The sequence below is a fragment of the Mastigoproctus giganteus genome, chromosome 2, assembly GCF_048544385.1.
Source record: "Mastigoproctus giganteus isolate SK-2022 chromosome 2, ASM4854438v1, whole genome shotgun sequence".
NCBI lineage: Eukaryota > Metazoa > Arthropoda > Arachnida > Uropygi > Thelyphonidae > Mastigoproctus > Mastigoproctus giganteus.
The window spans coordinates 139,298,396-139,312,191 of record NC_143576.1 but is presented as its reverse complement, the minus strand read 5'-3'; the positions used below and the strand labels follow the sequence as shown (position 1 = coordinate 139,312,191).

Genomic DNA, 13,796 nt, shown 5'->3' with positions numbered 1-13,796 from the left:
AATTACTTATGTCACCCTCTGATATTTCTTTGTGTGAAGAATGAAGAGTTTATTTTTGAAAAGCCATTTCCATCCCTGCCTATAACAAAATCCACAAAAACCACTTTAGATTAATGCTTAAAGGTTTTCAGGTATTTCAATACCATTGAACAGCTTATTGTCACTTCAGAATTTTTTTTCATTAAATTTTTATACTATTAACAAAAGGCAAAAGAAATAGAATAAACCTTATTTATTCTGTTCATTTATATTGCTGTTGGCTTATATCCACAGAAATTTTCATCAGAACTGCTTTCAGCTATTTTTATTGAATTCATTGAAGTATTCTGAAAACAACTTTTCATTTCCATCCATTTTATTTTATATATTCATTAGGTTTGGAGTTAAGTTATTAGAACTAAGTTTTATACATATATTCAGAATTATATATTCTTTTTTTATAGGGTGTGGGAAATGAAATAATTGAGTCCATAATTGTAATTGGGGAAAAGGATCAACCACCCGAGGGATATATTTTGCTCATGTATACACAAGATTCAGGTCAGTAATGAATTAAAATGTATATTACAAGTAGACTACGTTCCTGGCATTCTGCCAGGGAAGTTTATTAGACTATAAGCAATAAATATTTTAGACAAATTCAGTACAATATTTTTTGCATAGTTTATTGTTCAAAAAAAAAAAAAATATATATAATAATTTTAGTGATCAGTGATTAATTTGTTTAATTCTACACCTTATTCATGGTGATAACCTTTCTCCTTTATATACATATCTTCAATTAATTTTTTAATGAATTAAATAAAAAATATTCAGAGTAGGATTTGATCCTATCCATCAACAAATAGTATGTACTCACTTGGTTGATTCATGTACTACGTTTTAGAAAATATTACTAAACTGATTAAAATTCATTCTAAGTGATAGATAACTTTTATCACTTAGTGAAATTTGTGTTTATCTGCAGAGCAAGGCTCTGGGATCTTCCCATCTTTTGTCATGCAGTATGGGTAGGGTGTATTTGAACTTATTTAGAAACAATTACTTATCATTAGAAACACCTTTTCATTTTTGCATGCTATTCTCTGTTCCAGTTAGAGCAGCTACTTCTGTATTGATTGTCCTGCATTGATAAGCATGTAACTTTTACACTCCTCTAATGCGGACAGTTGTTTTAGCAGTATCTCTTAATACACCTTTTTTTAATAATCTGGTAATCTACAGCCTATTTAAGATGCTAGTTATTTAAAAAGGCCCTGTCTCATCAATACTGATTGTATTCTTCACACTATTTCAAACTTACATAGCCATTTTTTATAGACAATGTTAATAGAAGTCCTCTATGTCATTATAGTGACTTAATCATTTAGCATCTGCTTAAGAAAGATTTTTTTTTTTTTTTTTTTTATGTGAACCCCAAACACGAGAGGTATTAGAACCTATAGTACTTAGTACCATGCTTGGGTTGGAAAGGTTGGTTTGAGTCTAGGTATAGACAAGGAATTTTCTAGGCAAGTGGAAAGGAATAGCCTTTACACTTGTGTTTGAGTAAGTTGGTCATGAGTTGAAGTGCAGGGTTGTAGTCCCCACAAGTTATTCTAGAGTCATCCCCATAAACAAATTGTGGGGACTACACAACCCTGCACTTCAACTCATGACCAACTTACTCAAACACAACTGTAAGCACATACCTGGAATTCACTGGGAAATCAAGCATGCATAATTCCACAGGAGTTAAGTTTTGCATTTGAGCAGAACACTCACAGGGAATGTGGTATGTGTAGGTATAATGTTAAGTGGTATTATACTCCTCCAGGGGGTTTAGAGGGAAACAGGTATTCTGTGTGTTATCAGACACTCAGTCTAAAACACTGATGGATCCAATATCTTTCTATTACAGAAGATTTAGGAGAAGTCTGGTTGGCCTGCCTCCCTAAAATCTACTTATGCACACCTCAATGGTAAGCCCTGTTACGTCACTTAGTATTATTAAAACGAAAACTATAGTTCCTCAGAGCGGTTTAATATACTTAGAACATACATACAAAGAACAGTTTAATATACAAAAAGCTTTCGGCTGAGTAGACAGCCTTCTTCAGTTAAACAGAAAATATTAAATGACAGTTAGAATGGAGATGTGCACTGCCAAACTGGTGCGTGAGGCGCGTGGCTAATTGTTTGAGGTTGAAGTTTGTGGCTGTGACGTATGGTGGTGACGTGGCCAGCGTTTGTCTATGGACAGAATTATTGCTTCTGTGATGGGGTTAACTTGACAACCACTGTTCCTCTTCAAAGAGGTCCTTTGAACAGGAACAGTGGTTGTCAAGTTAACCCCATCACAGAAGCAATAATTCTGTCCATAGACAAACGCTGACCACGTCACCACCATACGTCACAGCCACAAACTTCAACCTCAAACAATTAGCCACGCACCTCACGCGCCAGTTTGGCAGTGCACATCTCCATTCTAACTGTCATTTAATATTTTCTGTTTAACTGAAGAAGGCTGTCTACTCAGCCGAAAGCTTTTTGTATATTAAACTGTTCTTTGTATGTATGTTCTAAGTATATTAAACCGCTCTGAGGAACTACAGTTTTCGTTTTAATAATATGAATCCGGAGCGCATAGGCCTCTTTCACTATACGTCACTTAGGTGGCAACGAACGTGTAGAGTGGTTCTCTTCAAGTTGCCTGGTCAGCGTGAAGAGGAAAGGACCAAACCCTCCAGCACGACGAAACAAATGGCCCTCAGTCCCCAGCGGCTTTCACTCCCCCTCTTATGGCAGTGAGAGGATCAGAGTGGAAGCAGAGGGTGCTAAGAATCTCTGGGTACGACCAGGCTGCCATGCACGGAAACTGAACTTGGCCTGTTACAACGTAAGATCGCTCATCGGTGAAGACAGGATATTAGAGCTGGAAAAGGAATTAGAAAATGTGAATTGGAATATCATCGGTTTGGCTGAAACAAGAAGAAATTAATCACTTATAAGTTTATTAAGTGGAAATCTGCTGTACACCAATGGAAACAGTGAAAGGAGTGAAGGTGGAGTTGGGTTTCTGGTCCATAAAGATTTGAAAAAACAACATTTTGAAATTCAAAAGTACATCACCAAGAGTGTCAAGACTAATACTCAAGATTTGTAAGAGGTACAAGCTAAAGGTTATAATGATTTATGCACCAACATCGAGCCATGATGATGAAGGGATTGAAGAAATGTACACCAAAATTGAGAGTCTACTAGATGAGCAGAAAACCCACTACACTATTATTATGGGGGACTTCAATGCTAAGGTTGGAAAAAGACAAAACAGCGCAGAAAGGAGAACTATAGAAAATTTTGGAATTGGTGAAAGAAATGAAAGAGGTGAAAGACTTGTAGAATTTGCAGAATCTCAAGGATTGTCAGTAATGAACACATTTTTCAAGAAAAGGGTGAACAGAAAGTGGACATGGAAGAGTCCAAATGGATTAACAACTAATGAAATCGACTTCATCCTCATTAACAGTAGATATATCGTGAATGATGTTACCATCCTGAATAAGTAAGGTAAATGTTGGAAGTGATCACAGAATGGTAAGATGTACACTTGATATAGATGTAGGAAAGGAAAAAAACTGACTCGAGTAAATAATACAAAGATCTTTGAGATAACAGAAGAGGAGAAAAAGCAGTATGTACTGCAACTTAAGAATAAGTTTGAGCTTCTGCAGACTGCTCAGAACCAAGATATCGACGAGGAATATTACAACTTTCTGAAAGTGATAAAGCCCAAGAAACCTATAGGGAAAAAGAAATCCAAAGAAGAAAAAAATTAGTCAAGAAATTAGTCATCATAACAAATTAGTCACTTGTTATGATGAACCGAAGGCGACAAATGAAGAGCAAGATAAACACTGACAAGGAGAAAATTGAGTATACTGAGTTATGCAAAGCCATTAGAAAGAGACTCAGAGAGGACATAAGAAGATTTAACCCAAGAAAAGTAGAACAAGCATTAAGGGAAAACAAAGGGCTAAAATCAGCAGTAATACAGAAAGACAAATGAAACTGAAGAATAGCGATGGTGTACTTATAAATAGCAGAGAAGGCATAATTCAGACAAGACTACTATAGAGAATTATACAAGGAGCAAGGGAATGATGCCAGCAGTGGGAAAGATGGATCGCAAATTAGCAACACATACGACATACCTGATATTCTTCCTGATGAGGTAGAACATGCATTGAAGAAAATGAAGAATCAGAAATTCCCGGGGGAAGATGATGTTACTGTAGAGTTGTTAAAATTGGGAGGAAGAGACATAACACACAAACTGGCAATGCTCGCTCTTCACAAAGTGCATTAGAAAAGGTGTGACGCCTAAGCAATGGAATAATGCAAGCATAGTTTTGCTGCATAAAAAAGGAGATAAATCAGAAATTGGAAATTATAGACCAATTAGCCCACATCTACAAGTTGTTCACAAGGGTCATGAATAACAGATTAGAAAGAATACTTGATGAGAATCAACCGAAAGAGCAAGCTGGCTTTAGGACAGGATTCTCAACTATGGATCACCTTCACGTAATATCGCAGCTAATGGAGAAAGCAAATGAATATAAAACACCATTATGCCTGGCATTTGTGGATTATGAAAAGGCATTTGACTCCATACAGCATAAGGCAATGTTTCGGGCACTGGAAAGACAAGGCATAGATACCCCATATATTATGATTTTGAAGAAAATATATGAGAATGCTACCTCCTTTATTAGACTAGACAAAGACAGTAGCAAATTTAAAAGCGAGAAAGGAGTTCGACAAGGAGACACATATCCGAAGCTGTTTACTGCTGCCCTTGAGGAAGTTTTCAGTAGATTAGACTGGTTGCAGAAAGGAGTCAATGTGAATGGAGAGTACCTAAACCATTTATGATTTGCAGATGACATTGTGGTCATAAGCCACGTTCCCAAAGAATTAGAGGAAAATCTTAATCGGTTATGCAGAGTTAGTAAGGATTTTGGACTAAAGATGAATATGGCTAAAACAAAAGTAATGATGAACAAGTGTGTCACAGAAAGGGAAATAATGATTGAAGGAGCAGTCATTGAAAAGGTGGAGTCATATACTTATCTGGAACAAGTTATTAGCTGTAATAATGATAAATGACTGGAAGTCAAGAGAAGAATAAATTTTGGATGGATAGCATTCAGGAAATATAGCCACATACTGAAGAGCAATATCCCAGTTTGTCTGAAACATAAAATAATGAATCAATATATACTCCCCACAATGACTTATGGAAGTGAAACTTGGGCACTCACCAAAAAAAATGGAAGAGAAGCTGAGAACTACACAGCAAAGAATGGAACAAAATATATTTGAATCAGACTGTTAGATAAGAAGGGAAACACATGGATTAGGCAGCAAACTCAAGTAAAGGACATTCTTATCAAAACTAAAGAACTAAAATGGTCTTGGGCAGGACACATAGCTCGAAGACATGATGACAGATGGACTAAGAAAATAACAGAATGGTACCCAAGAGGAGCTAGAAGAAAACCTGGAAGACAAAGGCAGAGATGGATAGATGAAATTCATGAGTTTGTGGGTAGTAAATGGATGGCCATTGCACAAAACAGAAGGAACTGGAAAGTTGCTGGAGAGGCCTTCATCCTTCAGTGGATTGAAAATGACTGATGATGATGATACTCCTCGAACACATTGCTAATATTATGGAAACTCTTAAGTTTGCATAATATTAGCAATGTGTTGTTCCTTTTGGTTGTACAAATCATAAAACATCATACCCAGAAAATGGAATTTCCTTTAGTTACTTTTCATGTTTTAACCGTATATTAAAGAAAGTATACTGTTGTCATCAAAAGAAAAACTTTATGCCTGTCATTATATTTGTACATTGCTTTATTTGTAGTAGCCTGTTATCTACCATATTGTATTGGTATCCAAAATATAATGTATTATAATACTACAGATCTGTGTATTATTAGTATTAGCCATATGGTGCGAGGAATTCCGAGCCTTTGTCTGTATTAGCCAAAAAAAAAAAATAGAACTGGCTATGTATTTCATTCCTTGTGTAGGTTCCAGTCAAGCTGACTTTTGAATTTCTCCAAGATGTTTCTCTAAGATACTCATGCAGGTAATGTATTATAGTGATTACCAACTTATTAGTTATAAGAAAACTTCCTATGATTCAATCTATACCCCCTTTTCCCTTATATTTTGAATTCATAGTCCCTAGTTCTAGTAACATAAATAACTGAAAATCTTATCTGCATTCATTTTACTATTCCTCTCGGAATCTTAATATCTCATTCAGATTCCCTCTAAGGTACCTAGTTATTACCAAGCTCTTTAGCCGTCATATTCCAAGTATTTCCTCATGGTTGTCCTTTTGCCAATTCCACTATGCACACTGCCCATATTTCTATATTTGGACCTTTTCAAGAAGTGCTTTTTTTTTTTGGTATTGTCTCCATACCTGAATACAGTATTCCATGAGCAGTCTTACATTTGCCTTGTAAAGTGGGATGTATACTCTCAAATTCCTTTCTCCTATCATTTTAAACCCCTCCAAGTGTGTAAGTTATTTTGGAGTTGCTGTTTCCTGTGTGTAAGACTGCTTTTTTTTTTTTCCCCTCCTCTCTTTCTCTCCCTACCTTAAAACGTAGCTGCTGCCACTTTTTTCTGATCATCCTTGAGGTCCATCCAAGTTATCCAAAGGAGCACTGCTTGGTGTACCATCTAATTATTCTGCTTGGTCTAATTATTCTGCTTGTTAATCTTCATGTCTTTCTGTATTTCTCATCTAGTACATCCTTTAGTTTCTCTATCCCCTAGCTTCTGTTCTTCAAGTGCGATACTTTGCATTTGGCAGAATTAGCTGGCATTTTTCTTACCATGCTTGCATTGGTCCAGACTCATTTGAAATGGCATAGCCTGGTTCTGATCATTAACCATCTTCCAAAACTTTAAGTCATCAGCAGACTTCGAGAACTTTGCATTTATTTCCCCATTAGTATAATTTAGAAAGATCAGAAATGAGAGGTCCAAGCACTGATCTCTGAAGGACTTGACTTGTTATTCCAGTCAACCTGAAGAATACTTACTTATGACCACCCTCTGTCTTAATCCTTCATCCAACTCCTAATTCACTGATGGAGCTTCTCTATTATTCTGACCTGCTCTAATTTATACAGTAACCGTTCATGAGGAACTGCATCAAAGACCTTAATAAATCCAGATATATAATATCAAAGTTGTTCCTTGCATCTAGCTACTTTATAACCTCATTGTAGCAGCTTACCAAATTATTGTTACTCTGAAGAGGAGAAAAGGCAAGATCTCCCTTTATGAAAACAAAGCTGAGACACATTTAGGATACAACTCTTGTTAAGATGTTTCTATACTGCAGCTTTATAGGCTCCTCCCTCAAGGATTGGGGAAACATTGTCACTTATCCAGTCCAAGGGAATAATTCCTGAATCTAATGATGATCTTATTAACATTACAAATGGTCAGATGTCAAAAAGCAGAGTAAATTAAATAATCCTTTTTTAGCCTTTGCAGAATTCTACTTATCTAACTTTTTTTTGTAGTGGTTAGAGAAGATTTTTATATGTCTCTTTTCAGAATTTCACAACTTTGATTTTTGGTACATCATTTTAAGTATCATTAACAGAAAATTATCTTTATTTACAAGTGTTATATAAAGAATAACTTGTATGTATCTGAATATTAAATTTAAACTGTTTTTAATGTCATTAATTTTACACTAATCTTAATTTTTACATTATTAGAACATAAAGCCACTAGAAAAAAACATCTCTGTTATAAGTTGCTTCCGAAAGAGAAAGCACAGCTTGCAGTTACTGATATAATAGTTCTAAGCAAGTCAAAGAAACCTCCTGCTGGATTTCTCTCTGCTGGGTAATTTTTGAATTTAAATCTTTTAATTTAATGGAAGGCCATATATGTATAGGATTTTAGTATTTTGTTTTCTGTAGCACCTAAAAAAATAAAATTAGCTCCTTGTGGCACTTCCATGTTTGACAGCCTTAAACATTGATTCTCTGTCTACTCTCAAATATATATCTGCTGCTGTTTTAGCTATCCTCAAGGGTTAGACCTGTCTGCATAACATATTATATATCATTTGAGAGATAGTCTTTTTGTCAGTGATCTGATATATAGCTTACGAATTCAGTAATATGTAAGGAAACACAGAGAATATTATCATCTGAATGAATACTGAGTCAGAAACTACTGGTATATGTGCATGACCAGGCCTAGCTATTTATTTTTCATTTTCTATTGGATCACAAAATATGTTTACATAAGGTTTGATATTGTACAGTGCATGTAAAAAATAATCAAAATAAAAGGATATAAATGAGAAACAGCTTTCAGAATATTCTACATTCATTTTAAATGTTTGATTTATACTCCCAACGTGACCACATAGGTCAGAGAGTGTACTATTTAACAAGAATTTTATCATTATTAATATTTAATGGAAATGTGAAATAGAACTATGATCAGCTCAAATATTTGGTATGCTCCATCTTCCTAGAAAAATTTAACAGATGGGCTGAGAAGTGACAATTGAAGTTTAACATTGGCAAATGCAAGGTACTGTATATGGGTCCCAGAACAACGTACCTACTATGTAATACGACACTTGGGGTGGGGTAGTGGAGAACGAAAAAGCCAGGAGGTAATTGTGCAGTCAGATATGACATTCTATGAGCAGTGCAGACAGGCTGCTAGTACAGCTCATGAGGTTTTGTCAATGATATACAGAAGTTTTGCCAGGCAGAGTTAAGAAGGTGATTATGCCATTGTATATAAGGCCACATCTTCAGTTCTGCATATAGGTCTGGAAGCCTGATTTTTAGGAAGGATGTGGATCTGTCAGAATTCTTGGCAAGAACAATTTCAGTTCTGCAAACTTCAGCACCCGGAAACCTGCTGGGTAATTTTCAGGTACCTGTGAGGAGATCTGATTGAGGTAGTAGTAGTAGTGGCATATGATGCAAGAAAGCAACTGTATGATCTTATGCAGTATCAGCCAAAAAAAAATTACAAACAATCCCCATCTAAATATTTGTCCAGTTCCTCCTTAAATTTATTTAACCTATCAACTTCCACAATGGTTCCAGCAATTAACCACCCGCTGGCTAAAGGCAAATTTCCGCACATCTATTTTACATCTGTCCTTCCTCAATTTCAATTTATGCCCCTGTAGGTTCGTAACCTGAACAAGTGGAAGAATCCCATCAGAATTCAGCGTGCTCAACCCATTCAAGGTCTTACACCTCAATCAGATCACCTCGCAGGTGCCTAGTCTCCAGCTGCTGCAATTTGCAGAACTTAAGCCCCTCCTGGTAAGAGGATCCCTTCATTCCCTTCACCAATCTTGTTGCCCTTCTCTGTACACGCTCAAGCAAATCTACATCCTTCCTAAAATGAGGCCTCCAGCCCTGCACGCAGTACTCAAGGCTTGGCCTGACCATTGCCTTATACAGAGGGACAATCACCTCCTTTTCCCTGCTAACAAAATTCCTGTATATCATTGACAACACTCCATGACCTGCCCTGGCAGCCTGTCTGCATTGCTCAGAAAACTTCATATCTGACTACACAATTACTCCCAGGTCTTTTTCATTTTCTACCTCCTTAAGTGTAGTACCACACGGTACGTTTCTCTGAGGTTACTTCTACCCATATGCAGTACTTTGCATTTTTCAATGTTATACTTCAGTTGCCACTTCTCAGCCCATCTGCCCAAATTTTCTAGATCCTGTTGCAGTAACACACTGCCATTACTGTCATTAACAACCCTGCTAACCTTTGTATCATCTGCAAACTTCGATACTAAGTCTGATATACTTTCATCAATATCATCGATAAATATACAAAACAACAGTTGACCCAACGCTGAACCCTGTGCGACTCCACTAATAACATTAGTCCACGAAGAGCAACACCCATTGATTACCATCCTCTGTCTTCTCCCACTCAACCATCCTTTTATTCATTGTAGCAACTTACCCTTAATACCATTCTGCTCCAATTTGTACAGTAGTCTTCCATGCGTCAAAAGCTTTCCTGAAATCCAAATATGTGATATCAAAATTATTTTTTGCATCCAGTTCCTTTGTAACCACATCATAATATCCTATCAAATTTGTCAGACAAGACTTTCCCTTAACAAACCCATGCTGTGTCTGAATTATTGCTGCAGTCTTGTCTAGATGATCCTGCAATGCATCTTTAACCAGCGACTCCATTATTTTACCGGGAACAGAAGTTAAACTAACTGGTCTGTAATTACTCGTGTCACCCTTCGATCCCCCTTTGTGAATTGGGGACACATTTGCACATCTCCAGTCCGTGGGGACCTCCCCTGAGTCCATGGATGCTCTCATAATTATGGCTAAGGGTTTGCTTACTTCCTTTGCCGCCTCCTTTGATATAACTGGATAGATCCCATCACCCCAGGTGCCTTTCTTATGTTTAACTTCAACAATTTCTCCTCCACTTTGCTCTCAGTTATTACAAAACCATTAAGCACCCTGCTACAATTTGATAACCTTCTGCCATTTTCAAACCTTAATAACTCCTCATGTGTGAATGTAGATGCAAAATACTCATTCAGTTTGTTTGCTATTTGAGCAGGATCATCAACAGTCGATCCATCGATATCAAGTGGACCAATCAGATTCATCCCCTTCCTTTTAGAGTTTATATAAGTAAAGAAATCTTTGCTGTTTTTCTTAGCATCCTTTGCCAAAGATTTCTCTTAATCTGCCTTCGCCTGCCTAACCTCCTTTGTGACTTGATTAAAGACTAGCTTATATATATCATAGGCTTCTGTGTCGCCTGATAATTTATATGCATCCCATGCATTTTTCTTCTCTGCCACTGGTCTCATTAGTTCATATGACAACCATTTAGGCCTAAATGGTTGTCAATTCAAAGCCTTAAAGGTATTTAAGGCTTTGAATGGATTGAATAAACTAAATGCTGTTGGCATTCTTCGTCTTGCTTAGACAGCACACATCAGGGGACATAAATTCAAATTGAGGAAGGATGGTTGCAGAATAGATTTGTGGAAATTTGCCTTCATCCTGCAGGTGGTTGATTGTTGGAACAAACTTTCATCTACCAGTGTGGAAGGAATTGTTTGAATAATTTTAAGGAAGAACTAGACAAATATTTAGAGGGGATGGACAGGTGATGTGGGAAGTGTTTTTTCTTCCTTTTTTTTTTTTCTTCTTCTTTTGGCTGATGCTATATACACTTGCTTTTTTGCATTATTTTACACTATTAATATTAATTTCTTGTGACCTGCCTCAAGTCACATATCCATCTACATTTTTGACCTTTTCTGCCATTTTAATTGAGATGTCACTCATATAACATGTTGCAAACTCTATAAGAACGTTGCATCATTTAGTATTATACAACTTCCTTATGTACTGAATCCAAATGGCAACAGTATGACAACACTGGAATTTCAGGTTTGCCACTTGCCTTAATTTCTTTGATCAAAAACTCTATCACTGCATTCTTTATATCAGAAATCAAAGTGGCCAGTGGGAATTATAACTACATATACTTTTTTCAATGCAGTGCAGGTCTGCACTGGTGGAAGAATGAGAGTTGTTGCCAGAGAATCTTATAGACACCCTTATATGGAATCACCGCTTATATGGGTTTACTGCTGTCAGGCTTTAGCCATTGGAGGGGATCGTATGCCATACCAATGTCATGTGACCATATTTTTGAGCATCTTGTATTGATGTCTGTAGTGTGACCTTTTGGTAATTTTTATACAATCCCTATAAGTGTCCCTTATACCTGTGTGAAAAATGAAGTTTCTTGCTATATCCACATTTCATCATTATTCTATGGTACACTGCCATACTAAATTTTTTCCACTTCATTGCAAGCTGCACAAGTTACACCACATTTTCTACGTGTTCTGTTAATTTTGTTGAGCAGTGTATATTATATTATGGAATTGTTATCTATTAAGGTTATCCTGTTGTATAATAGGAATATCAACAAAGGCAAGTACATATAAAAAGAATGGCAGTTTACATGCATAACCAAGAGTTTAAGTTCATGCTTACGGTGTCACTAACAAAGTGAATTCACAACATTCCCAGAGTTCAGTGAAGCTTAAGTGAACACAGCACCAGATAAATAAGCAAATCTCTGTCAGAAAAACAGATGGAGGTATTAAATTAAATAGTTCTATTAATTTACAATGTTCCGAATAAAATATTCTACAGTTGAGAAGGAACATGGCAGAACAGTTGCCTAGCAGTGAATGCGCAGAGATTGCATTATACTTTGAAGTATGGAATTGAGGTAAAGAGGTTTCAAGAAGAAACCACCAAACATTGGATGAATAGTAATGGTACATCAATGCAGGTTCTTCAGAGAAAAGTTTTTGGCGCCAAACTATATGAAGAATTGAAAATTTATATGAAGGTATGCGGATGGCACATAAATTAGCATAAAATCAAGTATTTTGAAACTCATTTCTTGTTTATGTAATTTATTTTGCTTTTTATAAGTAGGGAGTTACATTTATGACACACTATAAATTGATTTTTCAGACCCTAGTGGATGGGTGTGGTGTCTATGTCATTCTGATCTGAAAAATCAATTCACAGTGTCTGTCTGGTAAGAGATTGGTTAATATAGGTTGCATTATTTTTTGCCTTAGTTTTAGTAGAGAGAGAGAGAGAGGGTTAAAGTCAGCTAGGCTTTTGTGGGAATTTCTTTGTAAAATGAATAATATGATAAATTTTTCCACTGAGGAAGAAATTTATTCATATCTGTCATATCCAGTGGGTATACAGCCCACCATGGTAATACAGATCAGTCCTGGATTCCTATTCATTATTTTCCCTCCTGCTCTCTTATTTCCTGTTAGATCTCTTTAGCCATAAACAGAGTAAACTCACTTTCCTCTAATCTTTCCTTTATAAATTTTGTATTGTTTAATAGAACTAACACACTTAATTTGTTTGTTTTATTCTTACACATAAGCAGGTATCCACTACTAAATAATTGCTAACCTGAATTTATAATGTTGAAATATAAGATTGAAATGCTTCAATCTTCAACCCATGCATAACATTAAGTACTATAGGTTCTCATACACTTGTTTGGGGTCACCGTTAAAAAATTTAAATAAACAAAAACATACAGGACATGATGTATTTTCCCAAGTTGTAAACACCAAATGAATGAATTTATTTTTTCATGCCATGTTTACTTTTTTTCAGAAAACTAGAAACTTATTTGGCCTAATTATTATTCTCTCTATGATTTCTTCTGCTTTAAAGGTGGCATTTCTGCATATAAGGGTGGTACTGCTGCTGTTTCTCTGATATTCCTTGTCAAAGACTTCACAATACACACTTCATAAAATCTCCTTTATATCTTGTTCTGTAAAATTATCTCTTTTATATATTAAAATTAATTTATTTTTGTTCTCCCAACTCTAAAAATAACTCAGAACATTTTCACTTTCTTTGAAACTCTGCTTTCTGCAATCTAACTTTTCTAACACAAAGCAATTTTCTCTGGTGATTTTAATGTTCCCAACTCCAGCTGGCTTCAATTTTCTGTTTCTGGGTTTTGATGTTACTAGTGACCTCAAATCTTGTTCATTTACCAGTTAGAATATCAGAAAAATTCATCTTTTACTTGCCAGAATTGTTCAACAACTATCATCTTTTAGCCACCTCAGGTCACAGCTTGATGAG

At 35.9% G+C, this 13,796-nt stretch overlaps 1 protein-coding gene across 1 annotated transcript in view; it reads left to right on the top strand.

Annotated features, from left to right (window-relative positions):
- Nucleotides 1-13,796, top strand: part of Mvb12 (multivesicular body subunit 12-like Mvb12) — a 185,844-nt gene that overhangs the window by 103,816 nt on the left and 68,232 nt on the right. The window contains exons 5-6 of the mRNA XM_090368688.1: nucleotides 444-540; nucleotides 7,806-7,935. Of these exons, the coding sequence (XP_090224814.1) occupies nucleotides 444-540; nucleotides 7,806-7,935 (227 nt within the window). The remainder of the gene's footprint in view (nucleotides 1-443; nucleotides 541-7,805; nucleotides 7,936-13,796) is intronic.